The 27,532-nt window shown below is 43.3% G+C and overlaps 1 protein-coding gene across 2 annotated transcripts in view; it reads left to right on the top strand.

The window, feature by feature from the left end:
• Positions 1–1,717: 1,717 nt before the first annotated feature.
• Positions 1,718–27,532, top strand: part of pdzrn3b (PDZ domain containing RING finger 3b) — a 102,874-nt gene continuing 77,059 nt past the window's right edge. The window contains exons 1-4 of one of the 2 annotated variants that reach the window (XM_061070164.1): positions 1,718–2,426; positions 7,547–7,561; positions 9,798–9,880; positions 12,264–12,371. In XM_061070164.1, coding sequence (XP_060926147.1) covers positions 1,718–2,426; positions 7,547–7,561; positions 9,798–9,880; positions 12,264–12,371 — 915 coding nt within the window. Of the gene's footprint in view, positions 2,432–7,546; positions 7,562–9,793; positions 9,881–12,263; positions 12,372–27,532 lie in introns of both variants that reach the window. The other variant, XM_061070163.1, reaches the window with a different exon arrangement.

Below are 27,532 nucleotides of genomic sequence, written 5' to 3'. Positions count from 1 at the left end.
CTAATCGAGACAGGGTCAGACCCGACAAACGCCGTTTCTGCGGAGAGCAGCAGATGCTTTTCTTTCACCACTGGAGTTTCATCTACAATTCAAATACGTTCCACACGCTATGACTTCCTGCTGGGATTGTAAATGCAGCCAAATCTGAGGGTGGATAAAAAAAAGTTTATTACCACGCTTCCTTTACATGCAGAGGGTTGTGAGAGATGCGCTCAACACAAATCTAACGGCGGCGCCTCAAATATTATTTTTTTCCTGCCACATAGTATGATGCAGGTCGATTGGCCCCCAGACTTTCACCTGATCTCCTCCTCAGTCAAAGTCTGTTGCAACATTAACGTCTTCGCTTGCGGTTGTACAGCTAGTGTCCTTCCAAAGTTGCTTGTTTTCACAAGTGTTGAACACTCAGCCGCTCAGTTTTAACTTTCTGACTGTCATGTCACCTTATCTCACATTTAGGCCTGTGCACTCCATTCTGGCAGTTCATCGTGTAGACATACTTATGTGTGGTATGTTTAGTTATAGCCTGGCATTGAAAAACTACGATAGTAGCACTATAGGCTACAGTATGAAGAGCGTAACTGAAGACAGTGGGTGGAATTTATAACACCTCCCGTTCATCTTTATAGTTTTAGGTGGCCGATATTTTCAGCCAGTAAATTGCAACCAAGGAGTGTTAAATGGCTCCAAATAAATAATCAGACACTGCTTTAAAAAAGTTAGATTTTATAATCTAAATATGTGCTACACCACATATATTTGTTTACCAAACTTTGAAAATCGTGTATGTGTGTGTGTTTCTGTAAGACTGCCACACAGAACAAGGGACACATACTTGTGTGCCCTCTCACACAGGATGTCCGTATGAAATATGGACACGACTCCGATGAAACTGAGTTCACTCTTTGTGAACACAAATCAACAAACCTCAGTTATGTTAAATACTTCTCTTGCAACATTATAGCTCCAGTGAGCTTTCTTTTAATATCCTTTTTGTTTGTTTTAGAAATGTTTTGTTTTGCTTATAAATGCCTTTCATCTTGTTTGGACCCAAATTTTATATTTGTTTTTTTCAATTAAGTAACTTATTTACTATCTGCGCACTTAACATAGTAGATACGGTATTCAAATGATCGCCCCAATGAGTGATGCCTTCACTGACTGCAAGAACTTATGCGTTTACTTGTTAAAGTCACAGTCAAACAGTCTATGAATTTGATGGGGGTTTTTTTAAACAAAGACCACAAGTACAGTGGGATCAACTGATCTTAACATATTGAGGAATAAATGACTGCTGTAACTTTCTGTAACTTTCCGCTTAAATTCTTAAAGTCAGACGGGGTCATTTTTATTTTGCACTTCCACAAAATAACTGTTTCTTCTTGAAAAAGTGAACTAAAGTTATTCCTCTCAGAGTTACAAACTTTGTTTCCAACTTTTAGAAAGTGTGACTTTCCGAGGCGGACTTGAAGGCATCAAAAGTGTGTCAATTAGCGGAGCGGAGTGTAGCGCTCAGTGTGTGTGCGAGAGAGAGAGAGAGCTCAGTCTGTGTGTGTGTGTGTGTGAGTGTGTGTGTGAGACAGAGAGAGAGAGAGCCCAGTGTGTGTGAGAGCGCTTCACCAATGACCAGCTGAAAACAACCACTGCTCCGACTCTGATCCGCGGGGGTGGGAGCGCACAAGTTCGGGTTTGGACTCTTTCCCCCTGTGTGGACACCATGGGCTTCGAGCTGGACCGCTTCAAGGGCACCGTGGACCCGGACTTCAAATGCAACTTGTGCAACAAAGTGCTGGAGGACCCGCTGACGACTCCGTGCGGCCACGTCTTCTGCTCCGGCTGCGTGCTGCCCTGGGTGGTGACGCAGAGCAGCTGCCCGGTCCAGTGTCAGCGGATCTCCGCCAAGGAGCTGAACCACGTCCTGCCGCTGAAGAACCTCATCCTGAAGCTGGAGATCCGCTGTGACAACCGGGCGCAGGGCTGCGACGCCGTGGTCCGGCTGCAGCATCTGGCCGAGCACACCGAGACGTGCGCCTACAGCCCGGCCAAGTGCCGGAACCCGGGCTGCGGCGAGGTGCTCACCCTGCGGGACGTGGAGGCTCACTCCCGGGAGACGTGCGACCACCGGCCGGCGGGGACCTGCGAGGGCGGCTGCGGGCTGATGCTCACCCACAGGGAGCAGGCGTCCGGCGGCCACTGCTGCCTGGGAGCCCTGAAGGCGCACAACACTGCGATGCACTGCAAGATCCTCAGCCTGGACCGGGAGTTCAAGAAGCAGACCATCCGGGCCAACAAGAGGGAGAAGAGCCTGCTGGCCCAGCTGTCCTCCGTGCACAGCGAGCTGCAGATGACCGCGCTGAAGTATCAGAAGAAGTTCACCGAGTACAGCGAGAGGATCGACTCCCTCACCGAGACCGTGGCTTTCTCCTGCAAGGTAACTTTCCTCTCTCAGGGAAACTTTCCTCTCTCAGGGAAACTTCCCCCTCTTCTGGAATCCGCTGTTCATTCTCCCTCTCCCTTCAGAAGAAACCTGCAGATTTACCACAAAATGCATGAAAGCACAAGGAAAACAGCAAAACACACACTTACATCTGAAAAAAGTTTATTAGAACATCAACAACCGGACCTCAACAGAAGTGTTTCTCGCTTTAAACATATACCTGAAACTTGGTTGAGTCAAGCTGCTTCTTAAATGTTGGTGATCCAACTTTACAGGCTTTAAAATGTCAAATGCATTCTTGGACACAGTATCTCACTTTCATTGGGCCTCCATGTTGTTTTGGCTCAGTAGTGACCTACTTCTTTTTAGATTCTACCTCATCACAGATGTAAATTGGAGACAAACTGATTTTTTTAGATTTTTTCCGACCTGTTTCCGAACTTTTTTCAGGAGTCTGTTTCCCCCTGTGAGTGTCAGGGATGTCAGCTGTGCCTCTGGCCAGCTGGCAGTCTTTGGGTGGGGGGTGCAGGGCCAAATATTTACTGCATTTCTGTACACAACAAGGGGCCAGTCTCCAGCTCTACTGTATGTCCCGCTGTAGCAGCAGCATGCTTGGTTGAGCCTTTCTGTCATCAGCCATTTGAAGTTGTGCGAGTGTGGTGGAAGATATAGATTTCCAATAGGGGCCCCAGCAGCGATTAGAAGAACTTCTGAGGGCCCGAATGTCCTATTGACAGACACTGTTTTTGGAGATAGTGAACAAAGCCAATCGTGAGAAAGATTTGATGATTGTTCCCGTCCGTTTTACACTGTTTAAAGATGAAGCATTTCTCATCAATCTCCATTTAATAAAAGTAGGTACATCTCTGGGGCCTTTGGTTTGAACAATACATTCATACTACTCACCCCCTCCCCTGCCTTAGAAACCCTCTGTAGTCTGGTCATGAGGGTGCCGGTGTAAACAGGAAGCATTTGGTTGTTATTTGCAGAATTGCTGCTGATTGCTCGAATAACATCTCGTTTTCTACCCACGTCAGCAGTTGCATCATTGTAAAAATGCAGAATTTAACTGCACAACATCTGTTAGCAAAGACAACAGTCGGCAGCGATTGCAACTGATTATCCATGTTGCGTTCTACACTGGGGCTGCCAGGTGTTTTCTTCTGTAAGGGGGTCATGTGATAGCTAACTAAGGTTGCCAACCGTCCCTTGAAAAACGAAATCGTCCCGTATTTAGAAACAAAAGCACCCGTCCCGTATTGAGCTGAAAAGGGATGCACTTTGTCCCGTATTACTTTGAGATTTAAAAAATGGTCAGTAAAATGCCAATGGAAAATGAATAACAGGGCGCTTTATATGAACATTTACGGTAAACTTGTTCCCGGGCAATGTCCTGCTCTGGGATCAATGAGCTCAATGCACTATTTCAGGATGGATGTTCTGCTTTCTTTCTATTGTTTTATATTAATGTATACTGTTTTAATTTAAGCAAGACAGGTTTCTGTTTAAGAAAGATTCTTTTTTTATTCAGTCAATTTTGTTTATTATTAAAGCGAAGTGCTGGATAATTATTTGTTTTCCATGTGTTCATGTCGAATGTCAAAAATATGCAACTAATTCAAAAAGGGGCTAAAAAAATTCACCACGCCAGGAAAGGTGAAGGATATTGGGTCGGCCGGCCCTGCCAATGAGGTGTCCCTTATTTATTTTTCAGGGAGTTGGCAACCCTATAGGTAACTGACGAATCAGCCAAGGCTTCCATAGTGGCCATGAAAGACCCAATCAGCAAAGCGGGTGTGAGTGTCTACATCCTCGTTTCCAAACATCTCAGTTTCTGCTCGTCCAGATTAAATTAAAGTTTTCAAACTAAAGTGGGGCCGGCAGCGTTTCTACACGTCTCTGTTTTAATACACTGGAGTATAGTGTGGACGTCAGCTGATCTGCATTAGAGCTGATGCGTTTCCAAATGCAAACAAAACAGTGTGGGCAAAGCCTTAAGATGTTTTTATGGCTCTTGGTAATTCTCCCCATCATAAAGGATGCACTTAGGCTTATAATGAATTGAATTATGAATGAATATGGTGTGTGGCTGCGCTGCTGCGGTGGGGAGGGGTCACATTGTAATCGGGCTCAGTTAATAGAAAGCCTGTCCAAGAAGAGGAGGAACAAGTTGCACAGATTGAACAGACACCGCTGACAGTTGAAGGATGAAAGTGAAGTGAGGATGAAAGTTCCCTCTCATCCACGTAATCAGCGAGTGGGATCTTTCTCTCCGCTGTTGTGCTCATTTCATTTGCCAGCTCGTAATTCCCTGTTTTTGTCAGTGAAGTTTCTCACACAAGTGGCTTCTTTACAAAGGCTCCACTCTTCTCTCAATTATCTCTGTCTTGTTTTTTTTCTGGCTCTGTGATTTCATTTAGTCATTACGGGCTCATGTTCTCGGCAAACACGAGTTTCGGTGGAATGGTGAATTGCGCAACAAAAGCACCGATGCAGGGAAATGGTGGAATCACTCACGCTGGTGTGGAGAAGCTTGCTGGGCCAGTAGCACAGCTGGTTATCATGGTTGATTTGACATCGGCATAAGTCCTTCCACTGAGATGTATGCTTCCAGTGCTATGTTACCACCGCCCAGTGTAAACAAGCAGACAACTTCAACGCCTGTACGTGGAAGATGTGGGAATTCTTCCGGAAATCCTCCACGGAAAAGAAGGACAAGCATTTTTGTGAATGATGTGGTTTGTCTGATAAGGTTTTCTCTCATTGGCTTCAGCCGAGCAGCGACCAGGATTGTTCGGTTGGAGAATCAGTGTGAAATAGCATCACACGTGAGATTAGTCCTGGGAAGCAGGCGAGTTGCAGACTATGACGGGAACTCTCTGAGACCCTAGAGCTGGATGTATGCTTCTGTTTCAATAGGCTGTGGTGTAACCATATGGGCTCTGAGGTTACATGGTACCTGATGTGTGTCTTCCCAAAGAAGAACTAATGTTTGGGGTATAGACAAATCATGTGCTTCCAGCAACAAGTGTGACCTGCTGCTTGTGTTTCAGTCTTTCTGACCTGTGTGTTCTGTTGAGAGCAAAGATGACAAAAAGGAAGTTAAAACCTTGACCACAGATGTGTAAAGCAAACATTCACAAAAATCGGGTCCGGACTTTCTCCTGAGTTTTCCCTCCACACATGAACCACCCAGCAGGAGATTCTCCACTCAGACACATTCACAAGAACCAGAGATCTGAATAGTGTTGGGGTGACGGGTGACGCAGGATACAACAGCTGCGTAGTTCATGTGTTTCTGTTTACAGCTCATCCACTCCTGCGTCGGCCCTTATCACCTAAACTCTCTGTCTTTCCAAGTTGACATCTTTCTCTCTGTCTTCACCGTGTCTGGTTCTGTGGCTCTCCCTTTCATCCTGCGATATTTGTATCCTCTTTGGGATTTTCAGTGTAACACGTTTTTTTTTCCCAGTTCAACAAGCCCACTCACTCGCAGTGAATCCTCCACATAATCTCCCGCTGTATTCTCACATGGGCTCATTCAGGCATCGGGCAGAGTTTTTACCAAGAGGCTGGGCCAGGAGAAACTCAGCAGAGTATCCGCACCCACTGACTTGGACTTTTGCAGTCCTACATACAGATTTCCCGGATAATCTCCTAAAATCACCGTCTGAAAGTGGCTTTAGAATGACTGTATGTAAACACAGCGGTTACACAACAGGATTCTACACATTAAGTTACCTGGAAGAAACTGCAAATATTCAAATCTGTGTATCTTACTGTGGGGAATATAAGATATAATACGGCCTCATCCTATACAACACATACAGTACATCTATTGCTGTGCAGGTGATTTAACCGTGTGAAATCTGACCCTTGCCTATAAATCAGAATCTGCCTTTGACGCCTGGAGTCGACTATAAATCCATGTTAACTTCTTTTTTGTGATTTAAATGATCAGTCGATCATTGATCAGTCAGATTAGATGAGATTTATGGCCTATTAACCATTACTCAGGAGGGAAGCTCAGGTTTTGACATTTATGACGGCTTCCTTCAGAGTCCCAGTGAGCCAGCATTCACAGCAGCACGCAGCTGGAACAGTTAAATGAAGTGCATCCATCTCCAGCTGTGTTACACAATACTGAATGTCTGTGGTGGCAAGGCTCTATAATCCAGATTTTTCTGTGACACATTTGTTCCTCGAATCACTGTCAAAGAGTGAATACAGACCCATCATGTCATGCCACGTCTGACGGGTAACCCACTTTACTTTGTTTTTGAGTGTCTGTCACTCTTCGTCTTAACGCTTCCTCACCCAGACGGAGGATTTCAACGTTTTCTTAAGACAATAAACTTCAGACGCCGACTGTCAGGGAGATCAGGGTGGCCTGGCTACGTGGAACAACTGACTGAAGTTTCCAAGAATAGCCCTTTTTTAAAAAAACATGTTAAACTTCTTCGGTGAGCGAGGAAAGGGCGATAAACCAAAGCGAAAACAAAAAAGGAGCTCAGATCCGACTGTGGTTCACTTCGGGGGCTGCTGGAACTGCTGTCCCACTTTCCACTCAGCCCCAGATCTCTGTTTTGAACCGAGCCTCCTCTGTGGCTGCTGCGGACGACAGTGTTTGCTCTCCGTGATGTGATGAAGAGCATCAATCAAAATCACAAGACATCAGACCGATTGAAGCTGCATTGAATTTGATCTGGGTATTCAGGGGCCCAATCTGATTAGGCTAATTGTAGACTAACTTTAAAGCATGAATCTACAAGATAAGTTAATAGACTAATGTGCTCCATTAGTTATCTCTCACGCATGGGTGTCAATTCAATATGATATTAATAAATGGCTTGTAGATGTACAACCCTTCCAGAAATTGATGATGATGCGGTTTCCGTTGAGTACATGCATCATCTTTACTCAGTAATTATTTCCTAATTGATTTGAAATCCATCATAGCTTCCCCGCCCTGAATTCCCTCAGATGACCAGGTCACCGAGTTTCTCTTCTTGGCTCTCAGGCCAATAGTTCATGAATCAATATTTCCTTTTACGTTCTACATCTAAGTAGCTGCACTATAATTAGATGCTCTGTGTTGAGAGGAGGAAGACAGAGGGGAAGGCAGTGTGACGGAGGACAGACTCGGAAAGTGTGACTGGTGCTGAGGTGAAGGCTGGCTGCGGGTGTGCCAAGTCACCAGAGAGCAGACTGCAACTTTGCTTTCTTTCTGTGCTCTTCTTTCCTTCTTTTCATCTTTTTTTGGCTTCTTCCTCCTCTTCTTCTTCTTCCTCCTCTTCTTCGTCTACATCATCTTACCCCTGTCCTTTCTTTTCTTCTGATTCTTCTCCTTCCTCGTCCTCTTATCTTGCACTTCTCCTTCATGTTCTCTTTCTTCTCCTTCTTGCCCTTCTTCATCTTCTCCTTTCTTCCCTTCCTATTCTTTCTCCTTCGTATTCTCTTTCTTCTCCTTCTTGCTCTTCTTCTTCATCTTCTCCTTCCTTCCCTTCCTATTCTTTCTCCTTCTGTCGTTCCTTTTTTTCCTTCTTGCTCCTCTTCATCCTCTCGTTTTTTCCTCTCCTTCCTTTTCCTTCTCTCCCTCATCTTCTCCTTCTTCCTCCTATTCTTTCCCTCGTTGTTCTTGTTCTACTTATTTTCTTTTTCTTCCTCCTTTTCTTCTTCTCCTTCTTCTTCTTCTTCTTCTTCTTCCTCCTCTTCTTCGTCTTCATCATCTTCCCCCTGTCCTTTCCTTTCTTCTGATTCTTCTTCTCCTTTCTCTTCCTCTTATCTTGCACTTCTTCTTCGTATTCTCCTTCCTTCCCTTCCTATTCTTTCTCCTTCTGTCGTTCCTTTTTTTCCTTCTTGCTCCTCTTCATCCTCTCGTTTTTTCCTCTCCTTCCTTTTCCTTCTCTCCCTCATCTTCTCCTTCTTCCTCCTATTCTTTCCCTCTTTGTTCTTGTACTTCTATTCTATTATTCCTCCTTTTCTTCTTCTTCTCCTTCATCCCCTTCCTCCTCTCTATTCTCCTCCTCCCAGTAAAGTTTTGTTTACTTGACACGTGTTTCCCCCATGTCCACATGATTTGGTCGCAAGGACATTTTATTTTTTTATCACCTAGGCATACCTAAAGTTTTAGGAAATACTCAACCTCCTGAAGGGATTCACTTGTTTCCTTGGAGATCAGAGCTTAGCTCGAGTGTTTGCAGATGTGGAAAAAAAACCTCTGCTTAATTACTCTGAGTTTATTTTAATGGCTCTCGTAGACGACATGTGAAAACACCTTTACAATTCTTCCGGCTTGTTTTGAGGCTTGTGGCAGTTACAGCTTAATTATCCTGTCGTTTTATTTGTGTTAAATTCCGAGTCATATCCAGCTCATTATTCACCTAACGGCCAACTGTCCTCCTGTTGACAATAACGGCTGTAGGGACCATAATATGGAAGCATGTGTCACTAATGTGTCCGTGACACTCTGCAGGAGTGGACATTCCAGCATGACCCGACAAGCACATAACGGTCGTTTTAGCCTATATGGCAGTGAGGGCACTGTACATGCCAATAATATCTGCTTTATATTTAGTCCCACTATGCAGCGGCATGCAAGAGTGGCAGCTGAAATTATGCTACCTCATAACTCCCCTCTAAGTCTTGCTAAAAAAAACAGATTAAGAGCTGACTAGGCGAGTTTCCCAGCGTTCTTCATGTCATGTTGCGACTGGGTAAGAGGTCCGCTGGTGTATTATTTACATAGGACAACGGATTGCGGGAGGGAAGGGCGGGCGGCTCCTCTTTGAAACGCTCACTTTTGCTCTTTGGGCTAAGCCTGGAGTACAGTGAAGTTTAGAGCGGAGCTACTAGAGGGAAAATACAGTTCAAGACCATTAGCCAGCAACAGTTGTCATTGTAGCCTGGTGACATCTGCAGCTGCATTTCAATCTTTCATTTCCTGCAGCTTGTAAGGCATTGTTAACTCTGTGAGTTGTTATCGTTTAGCTCTGGAGGTTGCACTCTTCGAAATTGCAGTTTTGCTATAAAATTGATTATCTGCTCCGCCCAAGTGAAGATGGGAATAAAGAGGTGTCATTAAGCCAATCTCCTCAGTTACTCCCCTTAATGTGCGAGGAACGGTGTCATTAACTTTCTCCTGCCCCTGCACCTTGCTCCATCTGTAATGTTATGTGATTCAGCCCCTCAATTATTGGCTAATAAGCAAATATTCGCCTGTGTCCTGTTCTTCCTCTCCACGTAGCCGGCTCGATCAATCTGCCGCTCACCTGGAGCTAATGATAGATTATTAGGAAATAGGAATAACCTCCTGCCATCTCTTTGTTCACGTGTCTCTCCTCTGTCTGTCCGTAGGAAGGCGAGACAAAAAGCATGACGGTTGTTCTTCTTCGTGAGGGCGGATCTCTGGGTTTTAACATCGTAGGAGGAAGGCCATGCGCGGTAGGTTTAAAAGCCGAGCGATCTTGGGGGGTTTTCATCTCCCTCGGTGATCAGCCAAGTGTCATATGGTAACCCAGGAATGAATAGCACATACTTAAGAGCACCACAAGCTCTCTGTGTACTGACTGACACAGCTTAGTCATGCGTGTGTTTTGTAGTCTGTGGATAGATGGACCGCATCTATCAAGTTTTATTGTGTTTATATATTGGTCTGGTTTAGCGGATTTGGCATCACAGATTAAGAAAAAGTATAATTAGTTTTATGAGAGTTCAATCTGGGATTATGGCTTCGACCGCAGTTGTTTTGTCTCTAATTGAGGGGATTTCGGTGGTGAGGTAAACACAGAGGAGTGGAAAGGGTCTCTCATTCCGCCCCTGAACCTTTCACAGCCACAAGGTTTCCTGCCTCGGGGCTCTGCAGTGAAAGTCATTAATGATGCCGCTTGTCTGCTGAGTGACGGGTTGAAAATATCTCAACACCGGCTTCAACGCTGTCTTCCATACATGGATCCCCTTTCTGCCGATCCTATCGACCTGGTGTTTCCTCGTATCCGTTTCACCGGGACTGCACTCAAACTGTTACTAGGCACTTTTTCCACAGCCACAGTGACGCACATTTCTGTAGTGATGTTTAACACAGTGAAACTTTCTATTGCAGGAAACTATAAAAGTTTTTTTTCGTGTGTGTGTACCCGATTCCATGGTCTGGTAGATTTGCAGCCTTGCTCACTGTTGTGACAGAACCCATGTATCACACTCAACCAGAAGAGAGCGGAGATGATACTTGGCTTTTTCTTTCCCTGCTAGCCTCAAATCAACAGTCTGTGTAAGAAGCTATTCATTAAAATGGAAATAGCTAATATCCCTGTAGCCTCAGACAAGAGCGTTTCATGTGGCTGTTATTTTGGAATGGCTTGGTAAGAGCAATCAGCTGCCAGGTTTTGTGGTCTCTAGAAGGGCTAGTTTGTCCACAGCTCTCAAGATAGGAGTAATTGTACGGCAGAGGAGTGAGCTTGTTGAAGCATTGCTGCAAATTCACTGTACTTGATGCCACTGAAAGAGGAAGCAGAGCAGAAATGACTAATTAGAGTTTGCCCTGTGACTGTGGAGTTTCCTCAAGTGTCCCTTTTAAATTGCTGTTGTTCACCGTTGTTCTGCTCGCTACCACTCAATAGGGTGATTACAATGTTTTTGTTGTTATTAAATCAGCAATAGGGCTGGGCAATTAAACAATATCAGTAATTATTGTATTTAAATTTCCGTGGTTCATCAATAGCGTTATAAAAAAAGTTAAATATTGATATAATGCTTAGGAGGGTTAACACATAATTGATCTACCTCATATTTAAAAAATGTTTTGCTTTATGTTTAAAACCACAATCTTCAGTCTGGAGCAAACATCTGTCTTTAAACTTACAAATAATGTAACATTTATATTTATGAATATTTCCATTTCAATTTCGACACACTCAGTAAAAGGTGTTTGGTTGGTGAGTTCAACCTACGTTAATGTTTATATGAAATCCCAGAGCTTTTTAAAAGTAGTTTTACACAGTTTTATTTATTCAATGTTTGTTCTAGTGTTACAATGTATTGTTGTTAACCATCTTAAAGAAAAGTGTAGATCACCAAATTTTCTGTCCTACTTATTCCCAGTTTACCCACATAGTGTCGATCCATGTAACATTTACAAACCAACAAAAACCTAAACTCCTGGATAGTTATGCGGACTGGCCAGAATTGATCTCTTCAATGCATGATATATACTGTATGTTTATCCAACGTGAAATAACAGCATGGCGGATGAGGAGCTGGTGCCAAAAAGGACTCAATGACTGCAGTGTGGTTCAGTCAGATATTTCTTCTATTTGTTGACTTTGTCGGGCAATGATTGGCATTTCTAAGGTAATGCGAGTGTTTCACTCGGGTAGTTCCAACCCCACCCATCTGCACATCACAAGCTCCTGAAATATAAACACTCATCTCTGACTGAGGCGTTAGAGCAGTCAAAAAAATAGATAAAAGCAGCTACTCTATTTTATTTGTGAAAGATCTTTTGTTGTTCAGTGGTTCAGTGTTGCTGCTGATTTCAGCTTTATTTAGTATTCAAAAGAAAGTTTAACTCTGGTTTTAATGACCATTTTGTTAATGGAATATTTTGTTTTAAACAGAGAAGTCCACAGGATGAGTAGAGCGGGATATTCTCTCCAGTACGTGTCAAAAGTGGGAAGGAAGGTCACAATACAGATTGATCGTGTGTAAAAAAGATAGTGATATATTTTGGGATATTCGCCCACCCCTTTTCCACACTGCTTCTCTCCTTAACAATTAAAGCTCTGTGCTTTTATTATGTTGGAGATAATAACTGCTGTTTATTTCACAGGATGATAATGACAGCACTTCAAATGAAGGGATCTATGTATCCAAGATCGTCGAGGATGGTCCAGCGGACAAGGAAGGAGGCCTTCAAATCCACGACAGAATAATCGAGGTATGTGTAGCCCACCCTGCCGTGTTTCCTGGAGCAGGAAAACAATGTGGAAGTCAATGTAGTGTAGATGTGGAACTTGGATTATGTGACAGCTGCTGTCTGCCCTATAAAGATGACGAGAGCGAGGAAGCACGAGACCATCACTCTGTATTTCTGTTCCAGTGACCTCTGGAAATGAAACTCGGGCTGAAAGCAGCAAATGTGACGCATCGCATGAGCATTTTACATTTTGGGCTTTTATTTCAGCTCGAAATGGTAAATCCTGCAGACAGCTCAAGTTTCGACATGTGCTTCTACCAATCAACACTCAGGCAAAGCCTTTGTTAAGTGGGGCATCACTGCAGATATGCCGAGATAAACCTGAGGCGAGGATGTCTGTCTTTGGTTTTGCTGAGTGAGACGGAGCCCTGTGCTCGCTTCCTGGCTGACAAATCCCTTGTGACAGTGCTGCCGCGTAGCGTCCTCCTCTCGCCTTTAAACAGAATCTCGTGTGGAAGAGCCGGCTCACCCCGAGGTCAACTTGAGGGATGCGTCGAGAAACTCAACATCACAAAGGTTGCTTTTATAGTTGCAGTTGTCAGCCAGGATCTCACACAATGGCTGCATTGAACAATGAGATTTATGCGGATTGCGAGTCTGTATTACCAAGTGCAGCAGGAGGACAAATATGGTTTGTCATAAGCTTTATTGTCAAACCTAAGTGAAATCGCCCCCAGGGATTTTTGACCATCGCATTTTTTCAGAGATGTTTTTGAAAAGTGTTGAAAAGAAGATGCCAACATCTGGGCTCTGTTGATTGTTCTATCCTGTCTTTCATGCAGTCAAATGCAAACGACTTACCTCACCCTGGGGTCCTCAATAATGTTGCAATCATGCAACACCATACCTAGGATGTGACATAGCCTCTTTTTTCAAATTTCCTCAAGTAACCCAATAAAGGGTCTCAAAGCTCACTGCAACTTGAGATCTGTCAGGAGATCCCTGAACTGGTTGAGCCAGCAGTTCACCTGGATCCTGGTGTTTTTCGAGGTCAGACAGAGACTGCATTTGGACTACTAGCAAGATGACGAACATGAATCAGTGGAAGTTTGTGTTTGCGTTCATCTGTAGTGTCTGTTTTTACGAGCTTGCGTGCATCTGCGAGCGCAACAAGCTCGGGTTTAGTCATGTTAACGGGCCAGATGTTGCCGTATTTTGTTACCTGAGACCATATCTTGTGGTGGATTTATAGTTCAGATACTCACAGCCATTCGGGTATTTCGCTTTAGGATAATGCTGCACTTGTGTTTGTCTTGTTTCTGAGCCATTGTGAATGAAGTCACGAAATCTCTCCGACAAGGAGAACACATGAGCGCCGAGGACGTGAAGAGCCTAAGGAGGTAGCAAAGCACGCTATTAAGTGACCCTTTCTTTACAAGAGATGAGGGATTAGTGGACAAAAACCAACCAAATAAATCACTCAGCCATTGAAATAGAAATGTATAGACGAGACAGAGTTGTTGTTCCACATTGGAGCTTTTCATCGGATGGGAAACCTGATAGTGGAGGTGGTTCATATTTCGAAAAGAATTACCCTTTGTTAGGTTATTTAAGCAACAAATTTCCATGTCATGATTTGTCCGATCACAATATGAAATGCAACATCATTGTGACATGTTTATAGTTTAGTGGGTTGCATCTTTAACCTCAGGTGATTGGATCTGTGGTTGACAATGGAGAATCAAAGGAATTTAATCCCAAGCACCTAAAGGCAGTTTCATCTTCGTGTTTGACCTCGTGGCCTGAAACCTTCAGTTTGTAACTTTGTCTTTTTCAAAATCTTGTGGGGGACGTGGCGCGTTAGAAAAGCAGAAGCCTACTAATGTGGTTTCTCATCACACCTTGTTCTTTAGACAAATACTGCATGACCTCACTGGTTGTCACATATTATAGCTATAGAAATTGTTCTAATTGATGGTTGATAATATATTTTGGGAAGATTCTTTCAAACAAGTACATTCACATAAAGATACCATAGTTGATTGAGAGAAGAATTAATCCTTGGTCCGAAATGTGAAAATCTAACTGGACATGAGGTTTTTTGGTGTAGTCCTGTGTGATGTATCATTTCTTTACTTTAAAGACAGTATGTTGATTTATTTTTTAGATTAAGCTGTTAATCTTACAGTCTGGGCAGAGATTCATCAAGGCTGCAGTTGACCACAGTGGTTACAATCAATACATCATTTAATTGATGACTGCAGTGTGAATTGGCACTGACAAAGTGAAAAGGTTTGAATCACCAGTTTAAACCTTAGTGCAAATGTTGAGTTATCTCTTGTCTGCATAAGATCAGACGTGTCTCTCGGTTTAAACCTTTCAAATTTATCCAATGCTTTAAAATGCTGCATTCTATCAACCACTTCTTGAAACCATTTTGTAGTTTTGTTTGTTTAGTTTTATTGGAAACATTGTGGTTGTGGAACAAACTCAAAACTCAACACTGACACATTGTCACCTTATAAAGTCGGCACGATGAATATGTTAGCAATAGCTCTTCCGTGTTTACATGTTCGGGTGAGACAGACACAGAGCAGTGTTTGCATTTAATTTGGAATCATATTTGAGGAGTCGCAAACAATAAGTCCAATGCTTTTTGTCTTTTAAGCTCTGGTTTTATCTCCACCAACTTCAGAGGGAAATATCTTTATCTGCTAAATCCTTTACATTTTTTGTAAGCTAGCATGCATGCAGCATATGGGGAGTTAATCAAGTCATTTTTAGTATCAATACTGTAATTTTCCATGACGGTGCAATGAAAACCGTTTGTTTCTTTCTCAAACCCATGAAATCCGGCTTAGCGGCAAACAGAGGTGATAATTTTGACAGCCACACCGCTGCTGTGGGGATCAGCCGCTCTGCAAAAGGACAATCATGTTACATGGAGAAGTGAAAAGAAAAACTACAGCTCCGTCAAGAGCCGTAGCGCTGTTTTCCTCTTCCTGCAGCAGAGGTGTTAGTTCCAGTAAGTCTATATGGATGTAACATGTACATGCTGATCCACAGCTACTCCTTCTATAACAGGCTCTTAGCGGGGGAGTGTGATGGCAGATGGCCGTCCTCTAACGCAGCTACAGGCTGGTATGATTCAGCACATGAATGCCTCCTTGTTCATCCAGACATTTTTCTCATAAAAACCTTGAGGTGTGTTTGCTTTTGCTCGGCAAGCTGAAAAATCCTAGCACTCTGGTCGGGATCTGTCTGCCACGGTTAGATAAATAAGTTTGGATTCAGTTTAATAGCGGGACCTGTCGAGAACTTAGGGCTTTTTCTTCAGCCATGCTCTACTTGCTTTGATAATTTATGATTCTGTACTTGCAGGTTGTTTACCATGTCAATGTGACCCTTGTACATAGTTTTCTCTCTCGCTTCACATCAAGTATTGCTGCATGTAATATTACTGAGTATATACATATTCCCACTAAAATGACTTGCTTGTGCAATATGACTAAACCCATGTTGCAAGAGCAGAATGACTGTGCAGGAGCTCTCAGGGTGAAGGATGTTTTCTGTGTGGGCTCCTGAGTGTGAAAATAGGAAGAGAATGGAGACGCCCGGGCTGCTGTTGTAAATGTCGCCTTGTAAATCCTCAGCAAACATTCCCAGGTCGCCGAGGGTGAACAGCAACAACCACTTTAAAATAAACTGACATTGGGAGATGCCAGCTCCAATATGGAGGATGGGTTTGTGTGTTGTTTTTGGGGGGTTTGATGAGGGGCTAACCAACAGGATGGTGTCCCAACTAAAACATGTCAGTAGAATTAGACAGTGAAAATTGGAAAGGCAGCATTCAACACAATAATGTTTTTATTCAGTGTCACCCACTCAGCATGCGACAGGGTGTCTTAAAAATTTGAGCCCAAAACAGCAGGAATGTTTACGCTGGCACAGTTTTGTAACAGATGATGCAAGTCGGATTTAACTGGCGGTTACATCTGTTCATTTAACCTGTTAGAGATGCATTACGCATTTTTTATTTTGCTTATTTTGCTTGAGGAAGAGCAGGAGGAATTTGGTGAATAAAAGCTAGGGGTCACAATTAAATGTGTCTGAAATGCAAAAGAGGCTGCTCTAAATACAGTGACTAAATTGGTGGTGAGGGTATAAAAGTGAAGACTTTGATAACCAGGTCAACTTCATTATGCTTGATGGATCCTCTTCTTATTGGCATATCGCTACAGCTTATACTGCTTATTATTAAAGAATGAATGAGACTAAAGTTTATAACATTGTAAATGTTTTAAATGAATGTGGTCTGTGACTGTGACTCTCTTTCAGGCAGCACATATGTTGTTTCTTTCTTGTCATTAGCCGTGTGAGTTGCGAGGTTACCCACAGTGAGCCACTAAACACCTCAAACTGCCCCGCAGCTACTTAAGTATCAAATCACCAGGCCAGAGACAGCTTAAAAGCCAAGCCAGATAGCACTTAGCAGTGACTGACAGAAATGTGAGGCGAGCTCTAGTGGAGGCGGGTCGGAGGCGTGCACGTCAATGAGCCTTTATTCTTCTCCAGGGCGAGGAAGATTGAGATATTGGAAGGGTTTTGTGAGAAATCTGAAGCAAGTCGCTGCCTTTTTCTGCCAATCATGGCTAAAAGTTACCTTTTAGACTTTTTAAGAGCGTAATGACAAAAGTCAGGACAGTTTTATGGTCAATTTAGTGAACGATCAGTACTGTCGTGTATGTATTTTATGGTATATTACACAACGCTACTTTCAAGCATCATTTTTCCGAGTTCAGAGACTGTTTACCTGATGGTTCCAGTCATGATTGTTGTGTTCAGCCTTGGTTGCTTGGAGATTAATACGTTTCTAGAGCATGAAGAGTTGGCCTATAATTTTGGATGATATTAGCCCTATCAGTATTTGATTGTTTGCCAATATGAAAACTTATATTTTACAGACTAAGCAATGCAGAAAATATGTGGATTTTTGTTTAGTTTACATAAAAAACATTTGGTTGTTTTTGTGTTTTATTTTTAATTAGTTATTTATAATAACATTTATGGTTAAACTGTAGAATATCCAGGAAAAAAAGCACCAGTTCAATTCTTTGTCATGAAGATTTGATAACGACTTTTGAGGAATCAATGCAAATTTTAATCAGGCTTTTACTGTTTAACTGAATATGCTTTAAGGTGATTTTAGGACGCCATCAATCGTCCTAGATAAATAAAAAGTATTGTTGAATAGTGAATTGGAGAATGGTGTGATTGACTCCACGCCTACTGTCACCAATAAGTCGTTGCAGCACATGGCAACAACAGCAGGACATGTGCCAAAAGTTCTTTAGGTGTTATTTCGGACCCGGAGGGCTCTGAGGAACAGACGTAGAAGTTGTTTCTCTGAGGGGATCACATGTTGTTTGGCATTTCTGAGGCAAGAAGCGACCCTTTGTCAGACTCTTTATTAGATTTTGGCCCCTGCGCAGGCAGCGTGTTTATTCCCCAGATGGGCAGGCTCAGGCAGAATGTGGCCCCGCTCCGCCGCTCCTGTCTGGCCCATAGACGGGACGAATCCACCCAGGGCTAAGCGGGGCCAATCCTAGCAGCGAGCCACATTCCTGTGCCCCGTGGTCCAGCTGAGGCCGGAGCAGGACATTAACAACAAATCTAACTTTAAAGAGTCAGTTTAATCAGCTTCTGGTGGTAGCTGCATGCTGCTGCCCTTTGCTGAGCTGGTTATAAGAAGCGAAGACAAGCACATCTTTGTTTTCCCCTGCTCTAAATGGGGGGGGGGGAGAGGAAAAATAAGTTTTTAAGATGTGGAGTCGTGTCAGTCTAGGGATGGTGTCAGGTGAGCTTGTGCTTTGCTCCAGCCCTTTGTGTCTGTCCCTGGCCACACACAGAATATTGTACTTTCCATTCAGTTTAAACAGCTTGCGTCCTCAAAGGCGAGCCGACACTGAGGATTTTGCGCAGACATACAGTCTGGGCCTACTGTAAATGTGTTTGCTCTGCTCCAGCCCAGTCTCAGCCGGCTTCTTGTTCATCAGGACTAGTGGCTTCATTTATGGCTCCTGAAAGGTTTTGAAGGGGGCAGAAATAGACAGTTGTCATTAAGGCTAATTTTCCTGCCTATCAATCACAGGCCTTGTGTAAATGGATCAGCAACAATCGGCTCAGGTTGCTCTGCCAGCTGCTTCTCATGTCAGCCCCCTGACCCCCAAGCAAAGACTGCACACTGACTCCTAATTAACTACCCTCAATTAAACCCTAATAGGCTGATTAACAGACCCTTAGTTGTGCTGTAATGGCCCGTCGTTTCCTCCCAGTGCCCTCTGAAATGCATCCTGACTGCAGCATGTTAATCACCGCCCACTCGCTCGCTCTCTCTCTCTCGCTACCTCTGTCCGTACCAGTGTCTCTCTCCCTCTCTCTGTCCAGCAGGGCAGAGATGAGCATGTTCAAATTCCTGAGACAAAACGTTTGGCACCTTATTTAGATAAATAGACTGATGTATTGATAATCACAATAAATAAATTCCTGACACATACTCATTTCTGAAATGATCAGTTTAAGTGTTTACATATCATTTGAAATGCCTTGGAATTTGAACAAAACTATTAAAACAACTGTTAAATTAACTCTCTCGCAAAAAACACACATAATGTTTCTTAACTGATCCATGACCAAGAAACATTAAAAATTGCATGTTCCTATAGTTAGAGATTTGATTTTTGATATTTTTTATGTTATTTGACACAAGAATCCTCCTACCTTCTCGTTTATTCAGTAGCAGCTCTTAAGCTTTCTGTCCAATTACCTAGTCTTTCAAATGTCAAGTTGAAAAAAGCTGCAAAAATAGTTTCAAATCTGTCAACTCCTAATGTGAGGGAATAACATGTATTCATCTTGTAGCATTTGGTCCACGATACAATTTCTGCATCTATTTTTGGAATTAAATGTTAAAAATGACATTGATTTGAAACCAGTTTTATAATTAATTTTTTCATTTTAGATCTCAGTCAACATACCGAGCATGGTTTCAGCTTCTCATTTGGGAGAATTTGACGCTTTTCTATCTCATATATAATGTTTAACCAAAATTTTAATAATTATTATTTTCTGCCTTAAATCCTTTATAGAATATCTTTTGTCAAATTGTCAGAAAATGTCTCGACCACAGTTATGTGCATCTCCACTGTGGTCGAGTATTATTCCATTCGTCTTTTAACCACAGCTCCCAAAAAGTTGTGTAACTGCACCAAAATAATACAACAAGCCAAAGTAGCTTTCTTAACATTTAACATGATCACAGCATGTATCTCACAAGGGAACACTATGGGAATGGGAAACAGTGGCACAATCCCCCAAAACCATCATCCTAATAGAAGTGTTGACATTTTCCACCAGATTTATGTTTATGTTGCGTGTAGACCACAGTTTAAAACTGTTTCTACATTTTCAAAGTTGTAAATCTTTGGTTTGTGTTGCAGACGAGGCAGAAATGTTGGAGACTCAAAGTCTTACTCATCTCTGTCGGAGGGACACACTGCAGGGACACACAAAAACTTCACTGTATCCGATCGGATCAAATAACACAACTTATCGTTAGTCCTGTATAGAGGAAGTTTATCCCACTTAGAGCTGATAGATAGAGCGGTATAATAGCAAAGATAAAAACTAAATGAAGAGTGGTAATTGAGGGAATGCTCCATGCAGGGAAATCAATTAGGTGGTGAAGCAGGCTGCCACGCCTCAATGGTAGAACTTTAGAATAAATACGAGATGTTGACAAGCACGCAGCTTTGTTTGTGGAAGTTTTCCAGTTGCATTTCAATAGAAACGTACATTGTGTATAATTTCATCTGAACAAAGCGTAGAGTTGACTCATCTGACACGACAACTGGATTCCTGCAAGTGTGTTTTACGAGCGGTGCCAGCATGGTTATGATACACGGAGGGACTTTCCTACTTTAAGACGCAGATTCCGTCTCTTGACTTGTTGGCAGCAGATGTTTGTTTCTATGGAAATGGCCATAGGCTGACAGTGATTTAAACATGGCCTGTGTGGCACTGTGCGATCCAACATGGGTCCTTCCAGAGATTATAGGTTATAGATTTCACTCATCAATCAAAGTGCCAGAGCGCGCTTGTCTCCCCTCTCATATGGAACCGTTACAGTCGCCGCTTCAGTGAGATGATGAAGTGGACTTCACTTCTTTTCCCGATGACTTTTAACCCAACTGGCTGTTAATCATGTACTGGCGGCGCAACTCTTTTTTTGTTTTTTACTTTTTTTCGCAGTTACACGAATACTCAAAAGTGAAATCTGAGATTTGAAAACTTCTCTTAATCATTCTCCAACTCAAGGTCTGCCCTTAAGGTCTCAATAAAATCCGCAGCCCAAACGTCTAAACTCATTAAAACTTTGTTGTTCCTCGCAACTTTAACAAAGTACAAGACTGGCCATCAACAAGGGCAGCAGAGTTATACAGAGGAGGATGGGTCAGAGCTAATGATTTTTATTCTACCTGTTGGTCTTCCTTGAGGTACTCTACATTCTCTGTGAGGTGAGGGGACTTGCCTCAGGTTGCAGCCTACGCTTGGATCAGTCGGAGACTGAGTGTGATGAATGTGGTGCGGCAGGTTCAGCGTGCACTCAGCAGTCTGGAGCACTCAGTCTCAACTCAATGCAAATGAATCTGACCTGTTGCGATGCGTTTGGCTCATGCTACTCAGACCAACTGTCAGTCTTGGTGTGTTTTAGGTGGAATGTGTAGGCACAAGAATCAGGTCAGTTACACAGTGATATTTGTGCACATTAGCAGCATTGTATTTGATCTACATTTGTTTATTTGATTTGATACAGGGTGGCTGCGTGTCCTTAAAAAGTCTTAAATTAAATTTTACAAATGAAAGGCCTTAGAAATATTAAATTTACTTTAATTCAAATTAGATGGGTTAAATTTTTTTCTTGCACGTCAACATGAAAATGTTTCCACTCTGCCAGACCAAAGAAGTAGAAGACGAATCCTTAGTTCTGGTTTGCTCTGCCTCGTTAGTCTGTCTCTGGTTAAGTTTATGGTTTAAACCAATGCCTTTCCAATCAGCCTTCTAACTAGCTTATTGGCAACTTTAACGATAAGTGACTTTAGAACGATGAGTACTCGTGGTGGTTATAGCCAGTTCCTGGTATGAAGCAAACCACATTGTGTGTTAAAGTCTGAGAAAGTCGTATCATTGTGGTTGAGTCTAATGGACATGAATGTGCTTGCTGGGAAAGTACATTTTGATTTACAGGTTAGGTTTTTCTATCGCAAGTTTGGACTTAAAAAGTACTAAATGTAACTTTTTTATATCGGTAGACTCCCTGTGGATGATTCACAGCACTTCTTCTGACTGAAAATGAAAGTAAAGGTTTCCCTGCACAGTATTTACTGGTCATGGTGCCTATTCTCTTATAATCCATATTTTGAACATTTGCTTAAATTGAACTAAATCACCAAAGTTACTCAGCCACTTCACCATTCACCACATTGTTTATCTCTGCACACAGGACTTTTCTACAGTCTTTTGCTCCCTCACATCCCATGTGCCGGTCCGACCTTCAGAACAAGAGTGAGACTGTTGTGAAGCCTTGCGAGCCTAATCAGCCTCCGCACGCTGCAGCACTGAGGCCGCGGCCGCTGCCAGCAGATGTTAGATTTCATTAGGACTCAACAGATGGAAAACACACAGGGCTGACATCACCGTACATAATTGTCCCTCCTGTACATGACAGATGTTCACTGATATCTGAGCTAATTGGACCACATGAACACCGAGAACTATGGCTTATGTGCCTTAACTTTACATGTTTATTTAGTCTTGCAGTGTAAAATGAATATGAACACCTGCTCTTTTTTTCTCCTTCACGTTGCTGGCTAATCCCGATGACACAACCCGCTGCCGAGTCGCCAACGCTCCCACTCTCCCCAGCCTCTCTCTGAGGTCTGAAGCTCCCCTCCATTCAGCAGCCAGCTAGTGGAACTGACTACCGCCGCGCAGCCTTTTCTCATGCAAATGTGTGCAAATAGAAAACATTGTTCGTAAGCGTGGTTCTCCGTCTGTTACGCCGCTATGCGCTGCCCTTTCTCTTGTTCCCCTGGGAGAGATGTTCCCTTTCAAGTGTTACCTCTCTGTCTCATTCAAGACTTCCTCTTCCCTTTAGAAAAACAGCCCGGAGGAACGGCCGGAGCTGGCTCATTGAGCAGGCTTTTCAGGGACAGGGAGTAAAAAAAAAGAGAAAAAGGGAGAGAGATGTTCCGCAGGCGCCTCCCACAGACACCCCACCCTCGTAGGATGAGTTATTCTATAGTGGGAAGTGAAGTGTTCTCTCCCTATACTCCCCTTCCCTGAGAATATACAGGTGCTTTCCTTGTAAGAGCACACTTCCTTGTCTTCTAGTTCCACATATAGGCAGTGATATATGCCATATGTTCTGCATCACTGAGTAACCAGGGAAAAAAATACAGCATTTCCCTGAGTCATCACCGAATAACTTGCTAGACGCTACTAGGGTTTTGAATCACACTTTTCAGAGGCCACTTGTGAAAATGTGTTGAGTTATGCAGTGAAAAAAAACAGAGCGAGCTTGCAATTTAATGAAAAGCATATGTTTAATAACTTGTCTCCTCTAATCACGCTGATCCACTGTGCATGTTGTCCTCTACCTAAAATGGTACACCTTGTACCTGGGGTCGAATAGGTTCTGTCCACAAATTCCTGTAGATTAGTACGACGGTGCTTAGGCAGGGAAAATACCTTGCAGGCTCAGGAGAAGCCCGGGACCACCGGCTGAGAGCGCAGAGCCCCGTGCCAAGGTCAACGCCAAGGTGTCAATAAAGATACCTGTGCTCCCCGCTAACAGAGGCCTGCTTTGATTAGAACCTCAGCAAGAATATATGTAGCATTAAATCAGAGACGTATGCCAGCGGACGCACAGTGCCAGCCATTTTGTCTTGGAGTCAGATCCACAAAGATTTTTCCCCCCCTCGTATTCTCTCCGTATTCCAGCTGAGTGCTTGGCCAAATGCGTGATTGATATGTGCAGGTGGTAGAGGATATTCCCCTGAGTGAGAACTCCCAGCGAACTTAAAAGAGAATATTTTCCCTCTTTGCCACTTTATGAAAACAGTAGTCTCAAACTTGGAGCCGGCCAGGAAAAGAAAGAAGTAATTTAATGTGTAATGTCTCTAACGTCATGCCTATCCTGCCTGGACAATAGGCCTTTGTAAGTCCATTGTGGTTTATTTTTTTCTTCAATATTCATAACACCATAAGCCCTGCTGCATTGGGTTTACTTTTAAGCACAGGGAAATTAAGCCTTTTGTCACTACAGTTTCCACGCTCCCGTCTTCTGTGACAGTTTACCTTGCAAATAAATGGAAGGAGGCCGCCAGTGCCAAGAGGGAAGATGGAAAATAGTTTTTCAAGGGTAAGGCGGGGAGGCTTCTCGTCTGCAGCGGGCGGAGGTCTTCCGGTTTGTGTGTGTGAGCATTGGTGAGTCCCCATAAACTGAGATAACCTTTTCAAAGTCTTGTAACATAGAAGTGGAACGCAGTCGCATACCTGGCAGGTTAACGTTAGGCTTAGGTTTAAGGTTGGGGTTAACCTGAAACCTGCTTGAATTCTCGATTTCCTAAGCACAAGGTCACAATCGACTCTCAGACACGGCCTAGATTCAGACCAGATATCTATGTTCTCTTTTGTTTTCATATCATATAGCATCATCTGGCCCTATTCTGCCAGGACACGCTCTCTTGGCGATAACAGAACAAAAACAACAGATGAATATGAGAGTTCAGGAATCCAGCCTCCTGAAACAGGGCAGATGTAGATAACAAAGAATTTGGAAATGTTATCACTCAGTTTGTCTTTGAAACACTGTGAGCAGACATTACATTCGACGTAGTTCTGTAATTTAAATCCCAAAATGTGTCTTCTTTTCGTCTGTCAATACCAAGAGTCAGTGAATGTCATTACTTTTTCTTTGCCTTGTATTAAAGAAGAGTACCTGTAGTCTTTCCCGGAGAAAGGGAGCCTGTGAAAGAACAAGGCTGGTTTTCACGCTGTGGCCTCTCTGCTCTCTAGCCATGCTATATCAGGCCAACAGCTGCTGTCTCTCAGCGAAGGCATGCTGAGTGCCGGGGCTTGGTTTCCACACACAGCGGATCTTACACAAGGCCCTTTATTTTTGGGCTTATGGCTTACAAAAAACACACGCACAACTCCAGCTCTATCCTGTATTTTATTAGTAGAAGAGATGAAACAGTTTATTCATGTCTGACGTGAAACCCTCAGCTTCTGCTTTAAAGTGCAACGTTTGCTGTGCTGCTTGCTGTAGTCTGAAGTGGAAGATTTAAACAAGGTATCTCAGGTAAAGGGTATGCGTTATGCTCCACTACTCAAATTCCTTGAATCCGAGCCAAAGAAATGTAAGACCTCTCGCAGCTGTCCCCTGGCACATCAAGACAAGGCCTTTATCAGATTTTTGAGTTTGAGCTGGTGCAGTTTGAACAGCATAGCTGCAGCTCAGTGTGTTCACAGACAACTGCCTTGCACAACATAAGACGAATGCCGCTGGGACCACCACCCAGGACAAAGTCCCCCCTTACATCTGTATATGTCACAACTTGCCTCCACTTTCCAAAAGTTAAGGATTTGATGGTTGCTGTAATATTTCTGAACATTTTCACCCCATGTTGTCAGTTTAAATAAGAACCATGTCTGGCTTAATTACCTTATTCTGTACATAAAGGTACAGGTTAAACAAAAAATGAAAACGTCTTTCTCAGCTGGACCTCCTCCCAGTCCCTTACCTCCAAGTAGCTGCCTTGCTCCTACAGACACACCACAACCGCAACGCGTAATACTGTCATACTCTCCTGCCCCTAGAAAAGCCTGAACTCCTCCTGCAAGAAACATTTCCACTTCCAGAACTCAAACATAATTCAAACAATAATTAGGAAATGTTCATGGCACCGACTAACCCCTAAGTTCACCATTCAGGTTGGGGTTAGAGAGAGAAGTGGTTCCAGACTGTTAATGTCTGTCACAGCAGAGTCAGAGCCCTGTGATTATTTTGGTGCAAAGGTCCAAATAAACCCAGAGCGGGTCACGACCTCACTGATCTGAACCAAATGTGCTGGGCTTTGTGACCTTTGTTTAAAGACTTAGCGCGCTGAGTGGCGGGATGTGACTGGCTGTAGACCTTTTCTGTTTTTCTTCCACTATCACTGTCTCGTAAGCTCGTCTCTGGCAGAACATTCCAACAGTGAGAACAGGACTGCGCACAAGCCGGGCTCTATCTGCCCTCAAGTTTATTTGCCCAACATCATTTGTCAAGGAGTCATCGGGCAGGTTTTTAGACAAATATACAAATCCTTACTTGAGCCAACCTTTTTGAAGGCTCCTTCAAAATGTGTCTAGACAAATGCCTTTCCCATCGATCACAATCCATTTGCGGTTGGATTTGGTTTTCATCTCTCCTGAAGGTGGATTAAAAGCGTACCATCAGCATGTACTTCACATGTTCGTTCAAGTGGGCAAACACCGTTCATTATCATGGGATTCCTTTGAATGGTGAGCGATTCATCAACCGATGAAAGTCAACACTTTCAAACACGTTCAAAGCCTAAAGGACTTCGTCAAGCGTGCCATAGCCATCTCTCTGCTTCTCTACCGCAGAACAATTTACATGGCCCTCCGAACTCAGTCAATATTTATGTAAGCTTGAACATTAGGGGCCGGCTGACAAAGCTCGGATCCGACGACTCTTTCATCTATGACCTTCCTCTGACTCGGCTCACAGAATTCTTCTAACTAGGCTGGGGTTAATCAGATGTCAGGCTGGGTGCTCGCCAGGTACTGCAGTGCAGCTTCACACATGGGGGCCAAGGCTTTCGCACATCCGCCCCCGTGGCTTACCTATTGGACTTACCCCCGACTTTTCCCTTCACTCTGACGCATTGCAGTGACAGAAGTTAAATTCCTTTCAGCGTGCAGATACTTACAGGGAATGAAGGACAGGACAGGAGTGGGAGGATGGGGCCAGGATCGAAGAGTTCACATCCACGGAGAACACATAATTCTGCCCAGATTCTTTGCAGTTCAGATCTCTACCACGATGAAATGCTTCTAAATCTATTATTCATCTCGATGTGCTGCCTTACATATGATGGCTGTTAGGAATATTTCTTGGCAGTTGAAGCTAACTACTTTTTGTAAATGTAAAAATTCATATATGCAAACACCACGTCTCTAAGAATGGTTTAGACTCGGCTCTGCTGGACTACAAAAAACGAATCCTCACCTTTTTGTGTTGAAGAACATGCCAACCCGATGAGGTCAAGGGCCATAAAGGGCCACCACTGGTAGCGGTATGACAAGGGCTATGTTGAGGACCTTGCAGCAAGCTCGTATTCTAGTACTTCATGTTTACAGATTAACTTTCCCCTCACAATTGCTGGAAATGTTTTCTCAGATGTTTATGCACTCATTTGTCTGGCAGTAAACGCACAAAATCACCGTCATTCATAAATGGCTGCTGTGGTTATGGGTCTCCGCCTCTCTCTGCTGTGTTTTGCAGCCCATGAATTAAATTACATGATGCAGAAACTCTAGGGGGCCAGACTGGAGACTCCACTCACTCGGTGGTGAGGGGCGGTGAAATAACACTCCTGGTTTGCCTTTTCCAAGAGCATTCTCTGCCATCACGCTGAAATGACAAGTAGCTGCTTTCGACTTTGAAAGCCTCACACTCTCACTCGTCTCGCTGTCTCCCACACTGTCTCCTCCGGTGTTTGCTCAGATGGTTCTCTCCTCATCTTGAGCGCACATTTATTCTCTTTATTCTCCAAACCTCTGATTAATCAAGTATGACTCTCTGAGGAAAAAATGCAACTCGGTGGTTTTGATGCTCCGGTTCTTGTCGGTGTGTCCAAATAAGGAAGGCTCGGAGCTAAATATTAAGTCTGGACCTCAGGGGGAGAAGTGAATGTCATCCTGTTGCACCATGAATGGTGTTATTGTAATGTCTTACAGTCAAGTGACTCAGATAAAATATGCTCAGTTTAACCAAATGGATACCTTTGAGTGTTAACTTGACAGATGCATGACATGGAAATTAAAGAGCA

This window comes from Limanda limanda, chromosome 4, assembly GCF_963576545.1.
Source record: "Limanda limanda chromosome 4, fLimLim1.1, whole genome shotgun sequence".
Taxonomy (NCBI): Eukaryota; Metazoa; Chordata; class Actinopteri; order Pleuronectiformes; family Pleuronectidae; genus Limanda; species Limanda limanda.
Note: the sequence above shows the minus strand (reverse complement) of the source record. Positions and strands in the feature narration are given on the sequence as shown.